Below are 27,464 nucleotides of genomic sequence, written 5' to 3' on the forward strand. Positions count from 1 at the left end.
GATTTACTACGCTGATTCGCGACAACAAAGATCTGAATGATTTCGCTCGCATGCACTTCCTGTCCTCGTGCTTGAAAGGCCGCGCCGCAGAATGTATTGCTAATCTTCCTGTTACCGCGGAGAACTTCGAGATTGCGTGGGCCGCGTTGACTTCGCGCTAGGAAAACAAGCGGCGCTCGCTTAATATCCATCTCTCCGCTCTGCTCGGTTTCTCTAGCATACCGCGCGAATCGGCTTCCGAGTTGCAGCTCTTATATGATAAGGTTATGGCCGCTCTAACGTCCTTCTCGAATTTGGATCGCAATGCCGAAAATCTCTGGAACGATATGCTCGTTTACCTTATCACGCAGAAACTCGATCCGATCACGCGTAAAGCTTGGAATTTACAGGAAAGCGGTCGCGACGATCCGCCTCCGTTCGACGCTTTTAAACGCTTTCTCGAACATCGCATTCGCGCATTGGAAAACAACGCAATCGTCGCCCCCGTGAAGCCCGGTTTGAAAACCGCTACCTCAGATCGCGTTCACGCTGCCACCGCGTCAGCGAACGTGCCGCCAAAGTGCCCGCTATGCGACACGCCCCATTTTCTTAATTCCTGCGTTAAGTTTAGGGAAAAGAATCCGAATCAACGTCGAGAAATGGTGAAGCAACAAAAACGTTGTTTTAATTGTTTGAGCGAAAAGCATACAGTTCTGTCATGCAAAAGTAAATTCTCGTGTCGAGTTTGCAAGAAAAGGCATCATTCGCTGCTACATATCGATTCGGATTCTTCTTCCATCGCTCCGGAAGCGGCGTCACCTAGTTGCTCGTCGTCTGTCGCTCCGGCTGAAAAACTCGAAGTGAATTCTCTTATCGCTTCGATCGCGCTGCGACGTCGATCGCACGTACTCCTCGCGACCGCGTGGGTAACGGTGCGGACGTCGTCAGGCCGCACCGCCGTCGTTCGAGCCCTGCTCGATCAAGGCTCCGAAATGACTTTTATTTCCGAGTCATTAGCGCAAATCCTGCGAGCAAAACGCCGTCGCATGCCCATCTCCGTCACCGCCGTCGGTGGTATACACGCCGGCACCTTTAAACATGCGACACAGATCTTTATTTCCCCGTGTAACGCTTCTACTCCGGCATTTTCAACTGACGCGCTCATTCTCGGCTCGTTAACCACTTACATTCCAAAGCGCGGTGTAGACATTTCGGCGTTCACGCACCTTTCGGATTTATCGTGGGTCGACCCGGATCCGACAAGTCTCGATCCCATTAGTATTATCATTGGGGCTGATCTATACAGTACTTTACTTCTTGGCGGCGTCCGCAAGGGAGACGTCGGCCAGCCGATCGCCCAAAACTCCGTTCTTGGATGGATTATTTCCGGACCTATTGATTTTCCCGTGGTAAGATTCCCGTCGCATTCATCCGTACAGAGCTCTCACGCCAGTATTTCAACGCACCAAATTTCGTGTTCTACTCTCGAGGATGAGCTTCGTCGTTTTTGGGAAGTCGAGGAACTTCCACGACAATCTATTCTCTCGCCGCAAGAGAGGCAATGCGAAACGCATTTTCGCGAGACTCATTCTTGCGATTCCGACGGGCGATATGTCGCCTTCCTTTTAAATCACCTCCCCTTCTCGATATCGGAACGTCGCGTCCTCAAGCCGAGCGCATGTTAAACACGTTAACACGTCGGTTTAAAAACAATCCGTCACTGGCAAACGAATATCGACTCTTTCTCGCGGAATATGAACGACTCGATCACATGCGACCTGCGCCTCAACCGCAGAGCGAAACCACACAATATATTTATATTCCGCATCACGGGGTGATCCGAGAAAACAACGCTACGACCCCTCTTCGCGTTGTGTTCAATGCATTAAGCGCCACTTCCAACGGGTCCTCTTTAAATGACCATTTACTCGCCGGTCCGAAATTACAAACCGACATCACGTCAATTTTATTGCAATGGCGACGATACCGATTCGTATATTCCTCCAATATCGCAAAAATGTATCGCCAAATTCGCCTCGATCAACGCGATATCAATTATCAACGCATTTTATGGAATGCAACACCGCATGAACCGCCTACTGACTACCAGCTGCTAACAGTCACGTACGGTATGTCATGCGCGCCCTTCCTCGCCCTTCGCGTTTTGAAACAGCTCGTCGATGACGAAGGTCACCGATTTCCCTTCTTGGTATCCATTTTACGCGAGAACATTTATATCGACGATATTTTATTCGGCGCAGATAACGCAAATCTCATTCGACAAGCGCGAGACCAAATAATCGCTCTCCTGAAATGCGATGGATTTGATTTAAGAAAATAGGTTAGTAATTCGCCCGCTCTCCTCGCGGATCTTGATCTCGCCACTCTGAGTTCTGCAGGTAAAAAGCCTTTCTCTCCTGACGAACAAATCAAAGTTCTCGGTATCGGGTGGAATCCTACCACCGATATCTTCGAATTTAGCGTTTCACTTTCGAATCCCGTTCCGTCAAGCAAACGCACCCTCCTGTCCGCTATTGCAAAATTATACGACCCTCTCGGATGGGTCACTCCGGTAGTTATAACCGCGAAAATATTTATGCGGCAATTATGGCGACAAAAATTAGACTGGGATGACACGCTTCCCACCACCCTGTTATCTCGGTGAGAGGACATTTATTCTCAGTTTGTGCATTTGAGAAATTTGCAGATCTCGCGATGGTGCGGACTCGGATCGGACGTTGAGTCCGCTGAAATACACGGCTTCGCCGACGCGTCGAACACTTCTTACGCTGCTGCCGTGTATCTTAAAGTTGTTTCGTCGGGACAAATTACTATCTCCTTGCTAGTCGGTAAATCAAAGGTCGCGCCGTTAAAACCGCTAAGCGTGCCACGATTGGAATTATCCGCTGCATTACTGCTTGCTCGACTTGTCAATTTCGTGCGCGAATCACCCGGTTACAGCAATCTTCCGTACTTTTGTTGGACGGACCACGATCGTCCTCTACGATCGTCCTCGCGTGGGTGACTCAGCATCCGTCGCGTGGAAGACATTTGTTGCCAATCGCGTCAGTGAAATTCAGTCTCGTCTTCCAAACGGGAAATGGCAACACGTCTCAACAGAAGACAATCCCGCGGATTGTGCTTCGCGCGGCTTACTCGGTAACGAAATTGTCAATCACGACCTGTGGTGACACGGACCATCTTGGCTGCGCCTTGATGCTCCCGCATGGCCTTGCTCCGACGCACGACTACCTCCGCAAGTTCCATTGGAGGAAAAAGTCATAGCTTTGCAATGTTCTCCACCGATCGACACTTGGGATCTCACGACGCGATATTCCTCATGGCCGAAATTAACTCGCGTCACCGCTTATATTTTGAAATTTGTACGCTTGTGCCATCGCTCATGTTTTAATGACAATTCATTGTCGTCCACATCCTCCTCAAAAACAATTGTTATTTTCGCATCAGACTGCAACGATGCCAGAATCTTTTGGTTAAAAAAGATTCAATCGGCCATGTTTCCGACTGAAATCCATTCTCTAGCCAACAATCATCCCCTCTCGTCTAAATGTTCGATTCTCGCTCTCCAGCCGTTCCTTGATAAGGACGGAGTTCTACGCGTGGGTGGGCGATTGGCTAAGGCCCCTCTTTCATTTTCTGTTTGGCATCCGATTCTCCTGGCGGCCCATCCAGTGGTGTCGCTCATTGTAATTCAAGCTCATCTACGGGCATTGCATGCCGGACCTCAGCTCACGATAAGTCTGTTACGTCGCAATTTCTGGATTCTCCGCGCTCGTAACGTCGTAAAATCAATTATTCATAATTGTGTCGTATGTATGCGCGAACGCGCCGCGATTCCTACCCAACTAATGGGTGACCTTCTCGAGCCTCGTGTGTCGGCGTCTGCTCGCAGTTTTTTACATTGCGGGGTCGATTATGCTGGTCCCGTGCAGGGGCCCGATTCTTGAAGTCATTCGCAAGAGAAACGTATACGCAAATACTCGCTCTAATAGAAAGTTGTAAGTTTATTGGTTAATAGCCATACAATAGCCAATAAATTTCTAACTTTTCTGTAAGAACAGAATTTGCGAATACGTTTCTCTTGCGAATAAATTCAAGAATCGAGCCCCAGATTCGCGCCTCTGCGGGTCGAGGTATTACATCGCGTAAAGCCTATATCGCCCTTTTCATTTGCTTAGCGACCAGAGCGATACATTTGGACTTAGTCGGAGATTACTCCACCTCGGCTTTTTCAAACGCCTATTCTCGTTTTTGCACACGTCGCGGCCTTCCCCAAGCAACGTATTCTGATAACGGAACAATGTTTGTCGAAGCTGATCAAGAAATGACCAAAGCGTACAGAGCGGCTGTGCGCGATCCTAATTTTTTAAATTTAACCGCATCCGATAATGTGACGTGGAACTTCATTCCACCGTCTGCTCCGCACTTCGGCGGCTTGTGGGAGGCCGGCGTACGAAGCGTTAAAACGTTTGCGTTGCGTATTAGGCACTCATATGCTCACTTTCGAGGAATTTACAACCTTGTTATGCAGGTTGTAAATTTGTTATCGAAGCTTCCTTAAATTCCCGCCCGATCGCGCCTCTTTCGAATACGCTTGACGATTACGAATATTTAACTCCGGGTCATTTTTTGGTCGGGTCCGCTCTTATTGTAAATCCGGAACCATCGCTTCTTCAACTCAACGAGAACCGCCTTTCACGATGGCAACTCGTGCGACACATCACCGAGCGCTTCTGGAAATTATGGTATAACGATTACGTTACTACCTTACAACAACGAACAAAATGGCGATAAGTCAAACCGCAAATTCAGGTCGGTCAACTCGTTCTCTTACGAAACTCCATGTTACCTCCATGTAAGTGGGAGCTTGGCCGAGTGACACAGTATCACGCTGGCTACGACGGATTAGTTCGTGTGGTTACTGTCAAAACAGCCACCTCCGAGTATCAACGACTGATTGTTAAATTATGCGTTCTTCCGATCGATAGCGAGGCGTCGAGCAACTAATTGCGTTTTTTAATTTATTATTTCTGTTAGTTCCTAAGTTAGATTTAAGCGTTCTCCGATCAATTCTATGTTACTTGTGTTATAAGCGTTTATTCATGTAATTTATACTGTATTGCGTCATGGCGGGCGGAAGGGAACTTCACTCTGCTGTGGAGACGTTTTGGAATTAATCACTTAATTCCGAGGCGGGCGGCATGTTCGAAACAGTTTCAGTAGAATTTTAACATTTTTTCTTTTTGCTCTGTTTTATCTGCGAGTAGTGAGAGCTGCTGACAGCCATCGAGCTCCTTGTAGTTCATTTCTGCGATGCACTTAGTCACGCGGCGCTGTCACTAGCTCCTCCCGCGCGCGTGTTTCGTTTTCTCGCATCGTGGTAACTATGCAAATAAACATGCCCAAAAAAGGGCACATCAAAATCAATGCCCAAATAAGTCTCAAGATTCATTCCCTTACCGCCCCTTTTTTCGCCTCCGCGATCGTAATTGTCTTACGATGAAAAATTCGCCAGTCTCTCGCATGCTCTCGCAGCCCGGCACCGACATTAGATCGTCCCGCAGATCTCTCGCGTCATCCGCCGATCCTAGCTGCGGGGATTCACTTCTTCCATCCCTAATTTGACAACTTATGTTAATTCATTCTTAAGTTCGAATATTCGTGTGAATGTGTGAGTGCGTTACATTAATGCGCGGGTGGCCGTATCTTTCCCGCGAACGTCCTCTGCCTCGTGCACAAGATCTCCGTCGGATCGCGCGCAAGATTTCCGGATTCGCGAGAGCTTCGATCTAGAGGCTCTGCAAGATTTCCGCGTCGATTACAGGCAGCGTAATATCGGGACGTGTTAAGATTTCCGTAAGATTGTAAAAGATACGGTTCGCCCTTCGCTCCGAACGTACGTTTGTTAATAAATAATTAAAGTGTGAGTGACACCAACGCCTCCTTTTTCTTCCTATCACCCCCCGTGAACCTACCGCATTTCTCACCACTCGCTTCGCGTCTCTATCGGGACGGATCCCGGCATTCTCTCCGTGCGATCGCGTTTACCCTACGCACGCACAAACAATATTATTAAACATGTTAAAAATTAATTTAAATAGAACGTTCGAAAAAATTGTAAAAATGACTTTTTTGAAAATTTATCATATTTTCGTTAACTTATAACGAATTTTAAAAATCCCAAACAGTTTTGGAAAGGTAAAAGATAGATTTTGAACCGGGTGCTGCATCCTGGGGGGTGGAAACTGAGCGGTGAGCCTCAGAAGCGTAACTTACTTGACTCTCCTTTTAGTTTACAATTATTTTTCACGAATAATTATTTAGCACTCTGAGTGGGAAGGAGTAACGAGCATATTTAAAAAAAAACAAAGATTTGAAAGAAAAAAGGGGGAGAAAAAAGATCAAAGATATTTATTTTTCTAAAAATTCTTTTAATTGATTAATTAAAATTGTTGAGTATGGAATTCGCCTATTGATCGGTATCAAAAAATCGAAAACAGATATGGCAAAAAGTTTTATGTTTATTTTTCAACGAAATCTGGTTGTACGCTAGTATATCGGTCATAATCTAATACGGATGGCCCTTCTCGGCGTCCTACGATCCGTTCGTCGGTCGGGCAAGTCCGGTAGTGGAAGAGAGAGGTTGTAGAGTTCTTCCCACTGACATTAATCCGAGAAGTCGCCGTCTGCCCGGTGAGGCACCGCGTCGTTGCTTCTACGTTTATGCCGTCTACCGTAGGGGAGGGAGGCTTAGTTTACCTGAAACAAAAGAAAATTCGTACCGGAATACGAGGGGGATCGTAGATGACGGCCCGAGACGATTCACCGCCTTAATCAAGAACGACGGTAAGGTCAACCCTTATGGGATACCGATAACTCGAGGGTGTCGACCACCCGAAAATGTGTACTAAGTGATGCAAGGATGACGCTAAGGTCAACTCGGGCGTGCATAACGGAGATTCAGGAACGCCGCAGGGGCGACCTGAGGGGTTATACACGGCAGTAGTTGCGAATAGAGCAGAGTTGGAAACCAGCTCGAGCAATGCTACAGGTGTTTTGTAAATACTGTGTTCGGGCTTCCAAAGCTGTTGTCTCCGAGTCGTACCAATGATGTAGCCACGTGGTCGCTAGCCTGAGCGCTGTCGCCGGGAAGATCGTTATTCCTCGTGAAGGGTCGTGGTCGCGATTCGTGATCGCCTCTCGGTTACGGCCGGGTTGTTTCCTCACTACGATCGTCGCTTTTCACTACGCTGGTCACCTTTTTTCGTCGTTCACAAGACACGTCACTCACTTGGTTCCGCACGGAACAGACTGCGCGCAGCGCAATCGGCAATAGCAAATCGTGCCTTCTCGAGCGCAGGGGGAAGGGGGAGCATCGTGCCTGCACATCGTGCTCGTAGCGCTCGAGGCGCCCCCCGGTACGTGCTGCTCCCATAGACATGCACGGGACTCCGCATTACTATTTAAGTCTATCATTCCATAAAGGTACTTTTTCATACGTGCTGCACGTAGCAATTTTTGTCCCTGAATATTTGCCGCTCGTAATTTAGTGGCTACAATTTTGTAGTTTAAACTGGCACAACTACAAAGCATTTGCTGCTACGCTGCTGCATTATTTATTTCCGAGCCTTTGTTGAAGATATCCTAATCTAATTATTTAGCAATTATCATTAACAATTAATATCTCGCTTTACGAGGCAGAGCGATGCTTTTTTTCTGTCAGTTTTTTTTTAATTTCAGAAGTGAGGCTTTTATTTTAGAAGTGAGGCTGAACAATAACCAAAAATGCACCGAGACAAAAATGAAAATAAAGTATATTAATTTGTATAAAAGTAAGTTTTTTAATAGTTTTTAATGCAGTTTTTTACGGTATACAAAATGATTGATATTTTTGTTAATAAAATAATGTTTGTAGATGCTCATGCCAGTCATATGACATGTGGTCCATGTGAAACAATCTCACCATCGCTGCGTCTACCGTAGGCAATGCCAACAAATGTAAATAAATAGTTAGCATCATATATTGCCGTTAAAACGATACTATGACTTTATTTATAGTTATAGTATGTAGCGCCAACGTTAGCAGGACACTGAAAAAGTACATTAAATTTTATAATAATTATAATAGGTTAATTTATAAATTGCAAAATTGAATGCAAATATTGCTAAGCAACCACTTTCATTATTATACTAGCTAAAATTTTGAGATAAAAGAACTTTCGTGTTGATTGTAATGCTATACACATTATATATATAAATAACAATAAATGTATATACAAATTATTAAAATACACACTTGAATAACAATATGTTTTTTTTCAATGACATTTATGCAATGAGAAAAATTGCAACGATTTTTAAAATCTGCAATACACAATTAATCTTCTTTGGTTAAAAACGATGGAAAGACAATTGGACATAAAACATTCTATAATAATTTGCATGTTTCAGATATAATATTGCTTATTGTTGTATATCCTAGTAAGTATACTGACATGACATTGATATCATTGGGTCACCAGAAGTCAAGTATCTGTATTATAAAAAACAATCCTTTCTAAAAAAGGGCATGGCATCGATACTCGCATCTCTCGAAGTATTGTTGTCGCTTTTCCGCGATGCCGATTGGTTCTCTCGTTGCGCTTACTTCGTGTTGCAAGAGTAACCATTGCAATTGAATTTTGACAGCTGTCAAATTTGTATAAATGGTTATTTATACCGGAAGAGACGGGGAGAGACGGGGAAAGACCGGGAGAGACCGGGAGAGACGGGCAGAGACGGAGAGAGATCGGGAGAGACGGGGAGAGATCGGGAGAGACCGGGAGAGACGGGGAGAGACCGGGAGAGGACGGGAGAGACGGGGAGAGACTGGGAGAGACGGAGAGAGAGAGAGAGAGAGAGAGAGAGGGGGGGAGGGGAGAAGTGCGTGCATCCGTGCGTGTGTACACTGTGGAGTATTTTACTCAAATGAAAGATTTTCGAAAGTTAGTTTTCTCTATTGATTATTTTTTTATTTGGTTATTTTTTTAATTTATTAATTTCTATATGTGCACGCTACGTGTGCATGCATATGTCACAATATTATTTTATAACTAGCAATAATAGTTAATTAATTAATGTATATAAAGTTCCAAAAAATGTTGATCTTATTTTATATAGAAAGATACATGTAATGTCAAAGTATTTAATAATTTATTAACAATTGTAATTTTGTTTTTCAAACTATGTCGTCAATCTCTAATGCTAATTAAAGAAAAAAAAACAAGAAGAAGAAAAAGAGTCAGAGCTGATAACATTTCGTTACATTTCAGTGTCAATATCATATTACTTTAAAGAAGATTTATGTACGTTGTGTATATTCAGTATATTGTATTTCTTTTTTTTTTATGTGTATAATATTTTTAAAGAAGAAAGAAAATTAGATAATAAATTAATGTATGTAAGTATGCTTTCTCTCTCTCTCTCTCTCTCTCTCTCTCTCTCTCTATTTTTTTCCTTTCTTTTTGTATATAATTATTTATTTATATAATTATTATTGCAATTGTTATTTTTAAAAAGTAAAAAACTAAATAGCGCGCGCGTAGCGCGCGTCTGTGTTGTTCTAGTAGATGTAAATTTTACTATTTTATATTGTCTACTATGTCGCTTTTATATTTTTTATATAAAAATGCGAGATAAATGTAATGAAATAAGCTTTAAAGTTAAACACAAACGATTCCTTTCTCAGGACTGACAGACTTCCTGAGAAAGCCTGTTTTTGAAGTTTTGGAGCAACCATTTGTAACAACTCCTTCAGTTGTTTGAATGACATACGAAAATAATTTAAAAATCTTACACTTTCTAACTTTATATATGGCAAAGTAGCTTTGTAAAATCCATATTTATCATGATTTTCAAATAGTGGTGCAACCCAAAACTTTTTTTTAGAATAATGCCTTTTTTTGTTAGACATATCAGCAATATTATAGCAAAAGTGACATTATTTTGATTTTCAATTTCACGTTCTTGAACGATTCGATTCCAATTTAATATCCAATTGTAATACTTTTTTTTTTTCATTGAAACCATCACACCCAACTATGTATATTATTATATAATAATGCTGAAATGCTAATAAATGAAAAATGCGAAATCTGTCTCTCAACTTTATATTTTGCTACTATTCCCTTTTCATGTACAAAAATTGCCGCTATAATATTCTGCGACAAAATTTGTCACGTAATCCTTTTTGTCGCTCAAACGGTTGATTTCAGCAACACGTGAAAAGGCACCTTAACAAAAACATTTCAAAGTAGCACATATTAACTGGCTAACAGTTAGCCAATACTATGTTAAGATTGATCAATAGTTGACCAATGGTAGGCCAATTATCTGTGCGCCTCCATCTTCTCACCCTTCATTCCTACCACCAGGACAAGAGGTATTTAAGGACAATCACAATCCAAGAGAGCTGAGTATCGGAGCTCATAATCTTGATGATGCAAACTGCAACGTTTGCGAAACATCGCATAGTGGGACGATACGATCGAAAGTCGGACATTGTCATTTACGTTTCTATTTTTTCATAGAACACTTTAGTATTTGATACAATTTAATAAAGTAAATGCATAAAAGATAGAGGAGTGTGTATCTTAACATTATTTTTAAATATTGTTATTATCTAATTTAATTTATCTATGTTCACTTAGCGTTATCTAAGATCATCGACGAAGACGTGGCACATATTTGATCCCTTTGGAGTGCTGTTTAATATGTGAGTCTCCTTGCCTCTCACATTTTAATATATATGTATATGTAATATATAATATATATTTAATAAGTGAGTCCCAGATGCGCACAATAATAAACGGACATAGCAGGCTGAGTGAAACGGACACAGATTAAACGGAAACAGTGCGAAACGGACACAGTCGCAAACCCATGTGGTGCAGAGAATTTTTTTTGCACACACACACACACACGTGCGCGCGCGCATACACACATTCAGATGCACGCACAAAAGAAAAAGAGCTAGTAAATTATTCGGTTTAGCGGCGCCAAGTTTTTGTAGTAAAATATTTATTTGTATTACAATATTTATTTGTAATATTTGTACAAATAAGTATTTGTTAAAATACATGTTCTAGTTCGTATGAACATCCATTTTCATAGTTAAGGCATTTTCTTCATGTCATTACTTTTGTAGAGAAAATATACTTTTTGTTCTTTTTTGGAAAAAGATTATTTCATTAAAATTTCATACATTTGTAGTGCCAAATTATCAATGATCTACAGTGTATCAAGTTTTATATAAAATACCTAATTGAAAATAAAATCATATGTTGCGAGTATGTCAGACAAATTCTATCATGTTGTATTCGAGTTTTAAATTAAAAAGAAATTGTGTTTTTTAATGAAGCTGGCAATTTCAAAGCTTTTGTGACGATGTATATGGATACGGTTTTGCTTACACAAATCACGCGCTGAAACGACTCGTACTGTGCAAGCAAAACCTTGTCTATATGCGTCATTACAAATAAGCTTTGAAATTGCCAGCAAAGTATGCAACATGTTTTCTGAATACCTACCATATTGCATTGCACATACATATATAAAAAAGATTATTCAAGATTAAATCACGATAAAGAAAAATTCGTCCTTGGAAATAAAATTTAAAAATCATGGACCGCTATTTATCATATTCTATATAAAAAACCCTACTGGAGATAAAATTATAGTTTATCGCAACTATTGATTTGAATCCTATAATTCAGTTCCTATAATACCAACTCTTTCTTTAAATTATAAAATTGTACTTTTTAACTAGTCTTCACATGCTTTTCGTATAGAACATGACAGAGTTTACGCGACAAGAAACAAAACGTGATTGAGATTTCTCATATAAATAAAATTCCATTCAACGTGATATCCGATAATGTTTTTCGGATGAAACATGTTTTCTCGGTAAATCATAATAGAGTCTATGCGATAATCAGAAAATGGGATTGAGAAAACGCGACAAGAACCATTAGGCCAGATCTACAATAGGTGTAGTAAGTCTTATGCCATAAGAAATTAACTAATTATATTCCATTATTCTTCTCATATTCGATTATAATTGGTCAATTTCTTATGGCATAAGGCTTACTACAACTATAGTAGATCCGGCCTTAGTCTCGGTCTACAATAGATGTAGTAAGCCTTAAACCGTAAGAAATTAGCCAATCACAGTTGAATGTGAGGGGAATAATCTACTATGATTGGTCAATTTTTTCAAGCTTAAAGCTTACTACACCTATTGTGGGCCGGGATTAAGTCCCGGACTACAATAGGTGTAGTAAGCCTTAAGCCGCAAGAAATTGAGCAATCATATTCGATTATTCTTCACATTCGACTGTGATTGGCCAATTTCTTACGGCTTAGGGCTTACTACACCTGTTGTAGACCGGAACTAAAACACAATAACATAATAGAAACCATTTGGATCATGTTTTTCAAATTCAACATGATAGAGTCTGCGAGAATCAGCATAAAACGGGAATCAGACTTCTCGTATGGGTAAAACGTAATTCAACGTGATAAGTAATTCTTCATATTTCTTAGATAGAACATGATAGAGGGATACAGGGGCTATGACAATTTTCAAATCGAATCTGATATAAATTTTCAAGAAATAGCTATATTGAATCTGATACATAAATTATATTAGTAAATGGAACTCGAGTCCCATTATATCGATCATTATCAAAAACTGCCCAGTGAACACGTTTTATAACGGCAATATAACATGGAAGTTACATGTAATGTAACATTGTTATTCTTGTGATATGTATGTGCTATATAACATGGAAATAACTTGTTATGCAACATTTGTTATACGCAAGTAATATAACTGTTATACATCGTTTCGGCGTTACAATTATGTAACAAAAATTGTATAATCGTAACATAACACGCTCGTATCAATGTTATTACGGATGCGTACGTCATAGTTGAATCAGAAATCAAACAACACTATAACATCCTGAATGAAAGATTCATTTGATATTTAAAAAAATTATCATAAAGATGTTTTCAAAAATAACGGTTTGTCTACAATTACTGCGCACAAAAAAATGCACAAAATCTAAATTCATCGTGTACTGAACAAAAACAGGATAATAAATGTAATATTTAATTTTTCTTAAAATATATATGATCTATATAGTTAATCATCTAATTAACCATTTAAACGCTTCAAAGTATTAGTGCTAAATAGATCGCAATTTCCATCAAATTATTAAAGTTATAAATAGGAAAAAAATAAATTTAACAATGAAATTAATAAGTAAATAAATTAATGCTATTTATTTTTAATGTTTTGCAAAACTTAATTGCTTTTATAAAAAATAATATAATTGCGTCAGTTTATAACATATAGGTATATGTAGACAATAACACCCACACAGCACAGGAGTAGGTATGTACCACTATGGGGAGACGCCTGTGACGTCACTGGCGCCGTCCCCCACCTTTCTACGACGGCTCCAGTGTCACAGGCGGCTACCCATAGTGGTACAAATGCTACATTTATGAAATCTGCTACATTTATGAAATCTCTCTCTCTCTCTCTCTCTCTCTCTCTCTCTCTCTCTATCTTTTTTTTTAAATACTTTATTGGTACAAATTTTTTGATAAATACTTATTTATTTATTTATTTATTTATTTATTTTAATAACAAAAAAGCACATCCTTAACATAAAGCTTAAAGAGAGGTTTTTAAGAAATAAAAAATTTTTTAAATAATCAAATAATATATTTATTTATTTATTGATTACATGTTACATTTTACGACATATTTTTTTCTGCTGCAGAAGTAATACAAAATACTATCTTAAATATTTATTGGTTACATAGTTGTGGTTAATATAAGATATATTATTATTTTCGCGAATAACAACTTTGTGTTTGTGACGCACAACCTGAATGAGACATACCACGACCTATAAATTGATTTTTATTTGAAATATAAGATTGTTGGTGTGTCATATACGTGTTATAATAATTGCGAACTATTTTATCATTTCGTGATAAATCGTTCAAAAAGATATCACGAAATCGATGCATACCAAAACCAGTACACATAAGATGCACAAACATAACACAAAATTGTCCACACACTTCAGAGGTATTACTTTGAAATTGTTGAGGGTTGTAGAATAAGATTTTGCAGTTTCTTCTAAGCCGTTTGAGATGCTGAGGGATGATGGGTGGTAATCCGTAGCTGTCGAAATAGTGGCCAACGCCGTCTCTTCCGACGTACATAGCGATCCAGTGTGTTCCGGGTTTTGTGTGATCATCGGTATTAGCAATAATTCCTGCAGGTTTACTCCAAACAGTTGGTATTTCATCCGCCGCGTAAACACCGGCGGTGTCACAAGGAATATTTTGTAAAGCTGCTCGCAGTTGCAAACTATTCATAACCACCAAGAGTTATGTGGAGAATTATTTTCTTCTTCTTCTACTGCTTCTTCTTCTTTAGTATTTTGATGATTATACCATGTCATAGAAGATGATGGGGCGGGTGGCGATAATGGTGACGATGATGTAGAATCCAAAAGACCATAATCTTTAAGCCATTTTCTGATACGTAACGCATTATTTAAAGCACATGTATATTCCCTATTATTTGTTTTACTTTTTATGTTATGAATGAGACAAGTTTGCTCTAACTGTGGTAAACGATGAAATGATGGACATTCTTGCTCTTCTTCTAAATTTATAATGTTTCTGCTAGTAATACGTTGGATAAATGCTGATTTATCAGCGCCTCTAGTGAATATTCGGTTGGTAAGTTGTGTAACAGCTCTCAAATGTCGACATAAGTTTTTATACGGTGTATCTCCTTCAAACCACTCAATACCATGAAAATTTTTACTGAGCCAATTGTTTTGAGATTTTGAACGGGTAGACAGTTCAGTAAAAGAATACGGCTGTGCAATGATCCAATGAGCGCAATGGGCGGTGTTTACAGAGACAACAGCAACTTCTTTTGGAAAAAAAGATTCTTCAGTATCCTTGAAGCCTTGTATATCGATAACGATGTCCATATTGTATAATTATAACAGCAAGAAAAGAGAGAGAATTACTGATAGCTGTAGTAGTGTATATGACCAAGAACTAACGAAGATTGACGGTGCAATATATATAAGATCTATACTGCTGTGTCTGTTCCTGTAGTGCTTGTCCCCATAGTACCGCAGTTTCAGACTGTTTCTGTAATACTTATCTTCATCTCTCTCTCTCTCTCTCTCTCTCTCTCTCTCTCTCTCTCTCTCTCTCTCTCTCTCTCTCTCTCTCTCTCTCTCTCTCTCTCTCTCTCTCATGCACACTTATCCACCATAATCCACAATTACTTGTCTTGAGGCGTCAATTTCCAAAATATTATCATATTCAGCATAAATAATACAATTTATTGTATGTTCTAACGCTTCTTCGAAACGCACTTCAATTCTAACATTGCCGTGTTTCATTAAATTCCAATGTGTATTGTCATTTGCTGAAAGATCTGGTGTAAGATCAAATGCAAAAAGACAATAACCGTTTGGATAACACTCACGGGAAATAGAATTGCCCTCGTTTAAAAAATGTATACCTGTTCCAGAAAAAAGCGTATGATAGGCATCCATATATAAATTTTCTTTCGTAAAATCTGGTTGTAACGGTTTACTAGGTATTTGTTTACCGTCTACATAAAGAGATAAGTAATTAATTTTGTAATGATGAAAATTAAAAGGATTAAGTTTACGATTTCCGTTGAATGCTTTATTATCAACAAAGCCAATTATTAAACGTTTTGGTATTTGACCTAATATTACATTGTCGAGTGTTTCACCGTATATACCGCTATGTATAGATATAGATTTCACTTCAACACGCGTAAGAGGATACTTCGCGGTGGTTTTCGAAAGAGCTTTAGCATGTGCTAATAATATACCCGGTGAAATCTTTGAACGTCTAACAAGTAGAGTAGCATCAAGTATATGAACCTCGAAATTTTGTTCAGTTTTATCCATAAGACAGAAACTATCTCTCGAGCGTACCATTCGTAAGCGCATTTCTACGCCGTTGATCAGAAATCTTTCTTGATTGAAAACATCACAATGTAGATGGCCCATAAGATCAAGTTTCTTGTTATTACTTGTTAATGAATGTCGTTTTACAAAACCTTGATTTAAATCGAATTCGGTCATTGCACCACTTGTATCTTCATACCACATTACACTCGTTAAATGAGAGTTTTTTGCAGCAGGACCATAATTAAGCAATGTTTCTATATAAGCTCGGTAAGCATAAGCGTTGTTTGGGGGTGATACAAGTTTTTGATTAAAAAAAATATCCACTTGATTAAATAACGAGTGCATAAAGTTATTTACAGGCCCTACGAGATTATCAGTTACATCTGAGGATTTTGAAGCTTCTGTAACAACTTCTGTTTTTTTTTTGTAAACAGTAGGCCTTATTTGAACGCACATATGCAACATTGTATGTGGTAAGTCAACGTATTCTTCTCCTTGTCCCGGTACAACAAATTCTATAGGTGAATCATCAGTTAACGATGATATCGGTTTATAGTGTATCCATTGTGAGTTTTCAATTGTTGCCTGTGTGGGTGGTACGGTGAATAATTCCAATTCTGATTTAAGACATTCACATGAATGAGCATGTAAAAAGGCCATATTTGTTGTTATTTAGCGTTAAATATATTATTGAAAAATATCAACAATAGTTCGATTGTTCCTTGTGTAACTCTTTTTCTTCTTCTTTGTTTTCTTTTTCTTCTTCTTCAACGTGTTTGTTCTGTTATGGTAAGTCGCCTTCTTTTTCTTTTGTTGTTTCACGATATGACCGTTGTCACGAGCATTAATTAAATGCCCTATATTTGATTTTCTTAGTGTTTTATACCCCGATCCCTCCATAAGAATATCGATTTTCTCTTCGGCTTTCCGTTTTAACTTCTCAGCTGAATCTTTTATACGGGTATTAAATGCTTCTTTAAACGGTATATCTCTTTGTATTACATCATGAGCTACACTCATCCCAGAACGAACAACTTCTTTACCGATAGCCTTTGCACCTTTTGACAAAAGAGGTAAAACACGACGAAAAAGGCCCCCGAGAAAACTACCAATTCCATGCCCTTGTTGATTCGCTGACCCTACATATATGCGTTCAATACCGCTCTGTCTACCACCACCATATTGAATATCAAAATACTCATCGTAATATGTCATTTTTTCTTTTTAATGTTTATTTAATCTAATCTAATCTAATCTTTTAAAGTGCAGTGTTACAGTCAATGTACCGTATTCAAATGGTATAGGCTGTCCAAATTCATTTCTTATATCAATCTCAATTGCTTGCAAAGAAGTATGGAGTAGTGGTATATATTTGGACGTTGCAAAACTTTTATGTTTGACCGAACCATAAACGTACGATTCTATATCTAAAGATACGGTACGGAGTAATGGTGTTTGCACATCACCTGTAATGTAAGATTCACATATATCTGTATATACAAACAACGTCGCAGGTAATGCTCTGATTAAACTAGCTGGTCTAGATGCTACCCAAGGTTTTTCATCATCACCATACAAAATATGATACCCTCTTTTTTTCATATCCGAATCATATCCAAATATTTGTGTTAATGTTGGCGATAATTGGATAGTATGCTTATATTCGCGGCAATGTTTACAGGAACGTTGTGCTGTAATATAACCGTTTCTATCTAATGTAAAAATTAAATGCTCGCTCAACGATGTTCCATTCACTGTTGTAATAAAATCATCAATTGTCTGATAGAAACCCCGTGGTATAATGTGGTGTTCTACAAATATATTTAGCTTTTCTTCTACACCCCTCAATGTATCAAGCATCTGTGGTTCGATGATATAGTTTCTTCTTACTATTGTTTTTTCATCTTCAGGAAGATGAAGAAATGTCATAGGTATTTGAATATCAGTTAAAGAAACGCCCCATTCACCTTGTAAACGCAATTGTTGTGGTAATCGTGTAATAAAATGTGTCGTTGTGTTATCCGGAAAATATGAGATACTGCTGTTGCTAGGCAAAACTACATAAAAATTATCCCTCATTTTTTTTTCAAATCGTTAGGCTTTATCCACCTATTAAAACTTTCTGGAAAACCACGCCAGCTAATGAAGATACGTCTTGTACGGCCTCGACCTTTACGGCGAATTATTCTTTCAATCCTAAGATCTGTCTTTGCATAATCTCGTTGAACTCTGGTCAATTCTTCTTCGTAAAAGACGCCGTCGATGTCTTCACCTTGAAGGTCACGTAAAAAGTAGACCGGTGGCTGTGGTTGTATGGATATACGTATTATAAGAAAAATTTCTTTACTCCAGCCACCTTCATAACCTTTCGCAAATGCAGCTTTGCTACTACTGATTCGCACAAGGTCACCGACCTTGTATTTAGGAATACGGGTACGTTTACAAGCATATTTATGCAGAAGATTTGCTCGAGCAATTCGAACATTATTCAATGTTACATCTTGGGGGGCCATTTTAATAGCGCTGTGGTATGAGCGATTATACGCATCAACAATATTTTGCAGTACATCAATATATCGTTTATTTTTTGTGTAGGTAAAATATCTCCATATACGTTCTTTTAACGTTCTGTTAAATCGTTCGACAACTGCTGCTTTCACATCTGGATTACGAGCTACTCGAAAACCAATTTTTGCATTTTTTAAGTAAATCTGTGTGGCTGCCCCTACAAATTCTTTACCTCGATCAGTTTGTAGAACAATAGGACGTCTACCATTACTGCGTGATAGTATATGTGCTAAGCCTTTTGCAACACCAGCACTTGTTTTATCCCGCAGTTTTTCAACCCAAACAAATTTACTTAAAGCGTCAATAACGACCAGTAAATATGCATAATTGTTATTATAATTTTTAATTGCCCGTAGATCTACGATATCTGCCTCCCACAAATCATCAATATTATATAAATTGTAAAAACGTCGCGGGTATCGACGTCGTAAAGGCTTGTGTAACGTATATGCATCTTGATTCTCCAACCATGCAATTGTTTTGTCTTTGGAAATTGTTTTATTTGTTTCACGTAATAATTTCGGCGCTCCAGAAAAAGAGGCCTTATTAGAAGGGTTGTAATAGATTTTTTCCAATCTCTTCATACTTTAGTTTTATTTTTTCTTTTTTTTATTTAAAGGGGTTAAACTTTCCCAATTATTCTTATTAGTATAACGCTCGTAGACGTCGGTATCATCCGTGAAAAACTCGCTCGAGTCAGATGTCTGACGTACTATTCCACCAGCATCCAACGATACAATGTTAGGTATTTGAAGCGTATGACTGTCGGTGTTCAAATCATTTGACCAAAAATTTTGGTTTCCTATAAATTCACGGAGTATCTTTACAGTACGCAGGAGTGATGCAAAATGATGTCTTCCGACAGGTCTTTCCATTTTTCTAGAACGCATAGCGTCATTTATAAGATCGATAATATTAGATTCATCTATTTTCAAACCGTTAATAGTGACAACTCCATATTTATCCCAACTTAGTCGATCAGAAGCGTTAGAATGTATATGATTTAATAAAAGTTTAGCTTTTTGACGAAATTTTAAAGGCACACTATCCAAAATTAATATGTCGTCTAGACAGTCTTTTTTTTTTTTCATCTCTTCATCCTCTGAATATTTTGATTGTATTGTTTTATAATCGTTATTATCAAGGCTAGTCTTAAAAGGTGATGTGTTACGTTTTGCTTCTTCCACGAAGTATAGATAACGTTGTAGTATATGTAAATAGGCCTTGCATTTTTCTCTTTCGTCCGCAAATTTGCTTGAGTTGAGAATTTCACGCATTTCTTCATCTAATCTACTTAATGTAGTACCAGGTGTTTGAATTGTTTTATTATTATTATTCAATACATGTGTTAATTGCTCGACTTTTTCTTCTGGTATCAAGACCATTTTTTTTGCGTATTCCATTATTCTTTAGCTACCTCCTATAAGACGAGATAATACAGTACCCAATATAGGTGCTAGTAATAAAGGTAAGAAGCCTCCTCGTTGTACGATTAAGCGCTTTTTGTTCTTCCAAGAATCGTTTTTATTGGCTAGTCGTCGTAATATGTGCGCATAACGTTTCAAACGCTGTTTATATGGTTGTTTAAGAGTCACATTACCACGTAATATGTTTAAAGCACACTCACATATACACTTGACGAGTTTCGGATCAGCCTTTTTCAAGATAGCAATTCGTTGTTCGCTACTAAGATGACATAATGCCCGTAGTATTGAAGCATGTTTTTGACCGAATAAAATATGCGCGGGCGGTGCCATTATACAAATTACGTGATCGCTGGTAATAAAAAATCGCTGTTATCTGCCTGTCTGTTAATATAAGAGATGTTTTAGCTACTGACAAGATTTGAATTAACTCTTGGGTATAAATATATTAAGTGAGTCTCTGTATAAAATATTAGATGTAGATTATCGGAGCTGTGTTTCTCGTATTATATTTTTACTCTTTATCTCTTTACGTGGTATATTGATACTCATCATCCGGAAATATATGTGTACGAAAACGACAATTTTCCGGTGTAGATTGTTTTAAATCTAGTAATAAATAACCATGAGGAGTAGATGCTGCATCGTTATATATCTCCCGTAAAAACCGGATATTCTCCGGATAAACTTGACGAGCTAAATGTTGTATTTGGGCTCTATCCCTAGGATTTTTAAACACAACTATATAATTAGCATTCAACGAAATATCCCGCATACCACGACCTTGATGAAATAAATTCTGTGTGATAAAAATAACACTTATATTTTTATGGTGGCTCCCTTTTATAAATAAATCTACAACAGTGTTATCAGATGCTTCGCGCATAAGATCGTCAATAACAATAAGTTTTGGTCGTAGATCATTAACATAATCATCATTTCGTGGTAGACCCTCGCGAAATTCGACATTATCACCATATTCAGTATAACTTGGCTGCCATTCTGAATAGTAAAACAATATACGATCAAACTTGGTGTCGCTCATAGTATCTATGTTTCGAAAAAATCTTTTCACGAAGAAGGTTTTACCACAACCTGTGGGACCACAGATCATAGAAGTCCAAGGATGTTTCCAACGCGTATCCATCTTAGCGACTAACCAAAGTTGGCGGAAGTTTCTGATTAAAAGATTTCTTACACCATAATATAGTTATCTAAATATTAAAATATCTAAGTATTAAAATATTTTAAAAAGTAAAGTAAAAAAACTTTTTTTATTGTATCGATATTTTTTATTTCAAGAAATTGTAAGCATATAATAAATAATTATAAATTACAATAACCATACGGTAATGAACCATAAGATCCTTCACGCCTTCTTTTATCGAAAGTCTGTTTACATGTTTTATGCTCGGAATTTGTTATAACGTTATGAAACTCTGTACGCCTAATAGCTTTGAAATGAAGTGTTATAGGGGTATCCAGCTCATTTGTAATAAGAGATCTGACAGAATGGTAATTGATTAATTTACTATTTGCGAAATTAAGAGTAATACCCTTAGCCTTACAAATTTCGGCGGTACTACCATCAGGTTTACGTACTACAAAAGCATAAAATTTCGGACCACCCGAAACAAAAGATTCGATATAACTACCCGTACCATAACACGTTAATTCATCTGTCAAATCACCCAACAATTTACCAGTTGGCGGTTCATATTCGTTTGGTGAAATACCCCTTACATATATACAGGAATCTGTATCGCAGTATAACACTCGTTTGTCAAGACGTTCGAGATATTCATATAATTTTAAACGCGCTTGAGCTGTTGTGTATGCGGCTATTACAACATTTGTTATCGAAGATGGTGTTAAATTTTCGTCTGTACTTATATAACCAACATATAAAACGTCGTCATTAACAGGTAGTATACTTGTAACGTTAACTTCATTACTGGAGAGTAGCTGTATCAATCTGCTACGTGTTGTCACAATTTCAACTTTAGGAAGATTTTCGCGCTGACCAAATTTACCCCAAAAAGAATTTAAACATAATTTTGAAACAGCTCGGAGACCTGGATTGACACATATTTTTTTCGACTCCAATTTAACACCTTCCGCTCGCTCATATTCCTCTATGTATCGTATTTTAGATTCCTCATCAACGCAATCGGAAGGCCAACCACTAGCTTCTTGCTTAATTTTTAAGAAAGTGTTTATGTATTCTGTGAAGTGACCACCCTCCTTAGTTTGAGAATTATATTGTGTTACGTCGTATTGCCAAATTTCATAAATATTTTTGATCTTATAACCAACGCTTACTGCTTTACGTATTTCATGAACCACCCAAGTCCCTGTAAATTCGCGATCAGTAACATCCTCGTGTATACAATTTGATTGATACTTATTTTCGCAACATGTACGGCATAAAGCAAACATTAATTTACCATGCATTCGTACGGGTAACACAGGGTGATAAAGATTACGAGGTGGTAATATTGTACAGTGAACAAGGCCTTCTATTTTATCGATTTCGACTCCTGTAGGACCTGTTAATTCGCGACATTCTTCGCCGACGTATATTTTCGGGTGTCCTACAGGAAATTTACCTGTTTTACAAATATAAGGGTAAAGAGAACATACATCGACATAATGTATTTTCTTATTATCCTTTACATCATACAGAGATACCATGTTTTCTGTACGACCTCCGTAAAAGGCATCACGTGGATTTAACACTTTCAGCGATATAGAGGTTTGGTTTTTTTCTAAAAATATACGCATATCTTCTCTAGATGCTAAAATACGATCATAGTCACACTCCCACATTTCTGTTAAAATATATCCGGCAGATATAATTTTTGCTGTAATAAACTGTGTGCGTTCCAAACGCGTATCCATGGTATCAGTGGTAGTACCGCTGTTTTTATTTACAGTATAGCATCGGGGACAACCATGCCAATAACAACCGTGAAACTGTAAAACATGTTTAATCATCGTGTTCTCAATAGTTTCTTCGTAATAACCGTCAACCAAGATATCTTCGGGTAGCCGTGTTTCACGACCACGCCCAGCATGAGCTATAATACGACCCAATTCATGTTCCATCCAAATCAACCAAGAAATAGCTTTACGCGATTGTTTTTGACCCCACCGATAACCCCCTGTAGGTATAATACCTATACTATTTTTTTGAAGAAAATTTTTACGGTAAACACGTGAGCAGGCCGATGCTATTGTTGTACTCTCCTCGAAAGAACAAACTTTACCGCATTCAATAAACATTTTACGAAAAGCTAAACAAGCTCGGCGTAATATTGTTACATCATTTTTGCAGTATTGTACAATTTCTTTTGCAAAATCAAATATATAGTTTGAATGTTTTTCCTTGTTATACCAAAGTAAAAAACGTTCGCGTTCATCGTTATGCATATAACATGGTGAATAATATTTTATATCTGGTAATGGTCCTATATAATTTTGATTTTCAGGTGTATTAAATAAATGCGGGAATGTGCCTTTTGTAGTACAACTATCAAGTGCAAAAGTTTTCGGTAAAGCGCTTAACGGCATGTGAAAATAATTTAAGCTATCAAGAAATGTAGTGTGACCTATTGTCATTACAACGATGTTTGTACCATTTAATATTATTGATGGCATCTCATTCATACTACCTCGCGTAGCAAAATATCGTAAAATAAATTGAGCATCAAAAGCTTTTGCATTATGAGCAATACAGATTGTGCGTTTGAAAGAACGTAACGGTTTTGTTGCCAAGTCAACGAATTGCTTTACAGGATCTTGATTAAATACATATTCGCGCACACCGCAATATTGACATATTTTTGACATATCACTGTTATCGTTTAAACAATAACTACACGCTTGTTGAACAACGCATAAGCTAGGTACATGTACAAACGTTTTATCATCCCCTTTAACACGCATATTTTGTTGTGTTTCAAAGTCGTAAAATAAAAAAACGATTTTTGACTGATTATTTTTAGTTTGTTTTATAGGTTGAATGTAACATAAATGATTAATAGGATAAAAATCTTTACATATTTTGCAATATGTAATATTACAATCGTGCTTTTGCTTTTTATCTGTTGAAATAAATCTTGAACATATATTACATATTTTTAATGTATCACACACACTTTTTTTATCTTTTCTTTTTTTATTGTCTAACGTTATGGGTTTTAAATGCCGTTGAAAACAATTATTATTGTAAAAAGATCTTTTACAAGAATTACATTTAATATGAGGGTTTACAGCCGTTATGCACGGTGGTTGCCCCATACAGCGATTGCATTTTTGTAAACATTTATGATCACTTATTCTAGTATACGCTATATTACAAGCTATACAAAAACCGCGACTACCTACGGCAGCCCGTAAGTTTAAAATAGGTTCAAAATGGTGTATTCTACGATAATATAAAAGACGTAATGTGTGTGTGATACTATTAAATATATTCATTACATATCTCGTACCGTCATATAAAGTTTCTCCACCGTAACCTAGTGTTTCAACTTCATATAAGACGATAGCGATGCCAAATTCCGCTAAATATTTTTGAAATTGTTCTAATTCTTCTATTGTACATCCATTATCCGGTATATTTACTTTTGCATTTCTTACAAGTTCGAGAGCCTTCTCTTTTTGTAATCTGCCGCGAGATAAACGTATAGACATCCAATGTTTGTGTAATTCGCCCGAACGAATTTCACCTCGTTCCACGTACGCTCGTGCTGCTACTAACGACCGTGGTAAGCAAAGATTGTCGGAATTTGTTATTGATAATATTGATCGTTTCGCCACATTATCCAGGGTTAGTTTTCTGCGTGAACCACCGTTTACGCGACGTATTATACAAGTTGTTAATGTGCAGCTATCATTAATATGGAAATCTGAGGCACTTTGAGCGACTCGACTCACTAATTCCCACAAATCTATATTTCTAAAATCTCGTACATAACGGTAAGACAGCCACACAGGCCCATGGGCAAGAGTATCAGCAGTAAATGTCACGCCTATATAATCGTCAGGATTGCTCGAATTTGTAAGATATACATGTACTTCTGCAAATACTTTATCTAACCATCTTAAAGGATTGAAACCTTCTGGCGGTTGTCGTACAACGAATGTTATCTCATGTCCATGAGTGTCAAATCGTTGAAAATAGCGTCGATTTTCTCGTAAAATATTAAATGATGTCGGTTCACCCACTTCATCAGAATCTTGAACGTGTTGCTTATTCTCTCTTTCTCCAAGCTGTTCTATCTCCACTTCTCCCTCCTCCTTTTTTTTCTCTTCTTCTTCTTCTTCTTCTTCTGCAGCCGTATCACATGTCGCACGACCACACCCTGTTTGTATTGTTAATATATCTGTAATAAAAATATTAATAAAACTTTTTTTTTCTCTTTTAACTTTTCTGTAAATTTATTTATTTATTTTATTACTAACTTAATTTTCAAGGAGTTTAAACGAATTTATGATCTCGTCCGACACATGTTTCACCGGTAGAGATCCTGCATCATATATATATATATATTTTTTTAAAATAATATATTATTATTATAAAAATATCAATATCTTACCGTCATAATCATTATCGTTATTTATTGCTGATGGTTCAATCTCGTCCGATACATTATTTACCAATGAAGATCCTGTATCATGTATAAATGTAATAATTAATTAATTTTTAAATACATTCTACAATAAAATATTATTCTTTCTTAATTAATTAATATATCTTACCGTTATTTTTTTCGTTGTTTATTGTAGTAGTCTCAACTTCGTTCGGCGTATTAAACGCATCATTATTATCGTTGTTTATTGATGTAGGTTCAATTTCGACCGATACGTGATTTACAGATGGGGTTCCAGCTTCATATGTATGTACATAGCTATTATTTTCATAGCTACGATTTTTATTATCTTGTTCTATTTCTAATGAAGTTGATGGTGTAAAACGAAGAAATTCTTGCCACATCCAACTACACCCTTCAAACAGGTTAGAACTGTCGTAAACTTTCTCTGCATCGGTGTGTTCTACATTTTTTTCTTCATGTACTGGTTCATTAGTAGTATCATTATTTTCAATTTGTTGAACACATTCCAATAAAATAGCGTCATCTTCATCTGTCATTAATTCTTGTATGGCTATTTTAAATATTATATTTCTATCATTCTGTTTTTATTTTTTTATTATTTTTTTTACTTACCACGACGTTCGTTGTGTCTGGTCACTATATTGTGAACATATTCAGTATTTTGTAAACCGCGTTGCACAATTTCATTGTAAACAATATTAAGAATATCACTATCATCAGTAAATAAACCTCTATTATAACACTTTATAATGATACGTAAACCGGAGCGACTTATTAAAAATTTAAATTTTTTCAATAAAGCTTTTCGTGAAAGATTTCGCAAACGGGCGCACCATGTACTATTACAAACACGTCGTAAATACGGCGAATAGGATATCAAAATACGATGTACTTTGGATATGATTTCGTAGAGATTCATTTTAGCCTCTTTCAAAGCTCGCACAATACTAAATGTTGCAAAAAATCTCGCTGTTCGGAGTTATAAGATTCTACCTCTATCATCATCTGGTTTAACATGTCTACTTTTTTTTTTGATGACAATGCAACACATGTATTTCATGTCTGGTTGTATCAAGTTCAATATATAAAATATTAAAATATTAAAATATTAAAATAAATTACAGATTTTAATAGTAGTTAATAGTAGTATTAAATAATATTAATAAATAAATAGCCTGCTAATTATTTTTATTATAATATTATATAAAAAATAACTCTTTGTTTTGATCTTGGTGTACGTGCCCAGCGGCTTATAGTCATCTCACGATGACGTGATAATGCAACGGTTACATGTTTTGGAGTTTCATATTACCGAACACGTGCAAAGGCGCTATCTTTTACTTGTGATGAGATCACTCCCCGTAGAAATCTTGGTACTTTGGGGAATCGTCGTCTTTGGGAAATCACTACTAAGATTTATGAATACCTTATCTCTCCCGTCATTTCACCTATTGTCATTGTTGCATAGCAGCTCTATAAACACAGTTTACTTTCAACCAAGCAATCTTCATTAGACATTCGTAATATAACGTTATACATTCTGAGAGACTCTCTCTCTCTCTCTGAGTAAATTATAGTGTACGTGTTGGGCCCTGTATTGTACCAAGTTTATTTGCTTACTTACTTACTTACGATAACCATGGCAAAAAGAAAAATTAACAACAGCAACAACGATGGTACGTCTCATGAAATAAGTGAATCGCCCAAAATTTTCGAGAAACAACTTCTTCTGCCTACGATATACAAGTTAAATCTTTCTTTTGGCAAGAAAGTAGTTATTGGATTCGAAGAGCAGAAAGATGGTGATTTATATC

General features: G+C 37.3%; 2 protein-coding genes across 2 annotated transcripts; one reads left to right on the forward strand and one right to left on the reverse strand.

Annotated features, from left to right (window-relative positions):
- The first annotated feature begins 266 nt into the window (after window positions 1-266).
- On the forward strand, window positions 267-1,664 carry LOC118644930. The gene has a single exon (XM_036284855.1). It carries the CDS (start codon window positions 267-269, stop codon window positions 1,662-1,664), a length of 1,398 nt encoding a protein of 465 aa, XP_036140748.1.
- Window positions 1,665-19,223: 17,559 nt separating this feature from the next.
- Window positions 19,224-26,217, reverse strand: LOC118647331. The gene is made up of 3 exons (XM_036292042.1): window positions 25,796-26,217; window positions 25,633-25,704; window positions 19,224-25,419 (listed from the first exon to the last, which is right to left on the reverse strand). The coding sequence occupies exons 1-3, from the start codon at window positions 26,184-26,186 to the stop codon at window positions 21,356-21,358; spliced, it is 4,527 nt and encodes a 1,508-aa protein (XP_036147935.1). The 5' UTR covers window positions 26,187-26,217; the 3' UTR covers window positions 19,224-21,355.
- Between the last annotated feature and the right edge of the window lie 1,247 nt (window positions 26,218-27,464).

The sequence above is a fragment of the Monomorium pharaonis genome, chromosome 1 (assembly GCF_013373865.1).
Source record: "Monomorium pharaonis isolate MP-MQ-018 chromosome 1, ASM1337386v2, whole genome shotgun sequence".
NCBI lineage: Eukaryota > Metazoa > Arthropoda > Insecta > Hymenoptera > Formicidae > Monomorium > Monomorium pharaonis.

What these genes read in the sequence shown, in the direction of transcription:
- LOC118644930 (XM_036284855.1), top strand. Translation starts at nt 267, where the DNA reads ATGGCCGCTCTAACGTCCTTCTCGAATTTGGATCGCAATGCCGAAAAT.
- LOC118647331 (XM_036292042.1), bottom strand. Translation starts at nt 26,186, where the DNA reads ATGACAGATGAAGATGACGCTATTTTATTGGAATGTGTTCAACAAATT. An exon ending in AAACAACGAAAAAAATAACG is followed by an intron (nt 25,705 to 25,795) that starts GTAAGATATATT and finishes TACATGATACAG; the next exon opens with GATCTTCATTGGTAAATAAT. An exon ending in TAACGATAATGATTATGACG is followed by an intron (nt 25,420 to 25,632) that starts GTAAGATATTGA and finishes TTTTTATTACAG; the next exon opens with ATATATTAACAATACAAACA.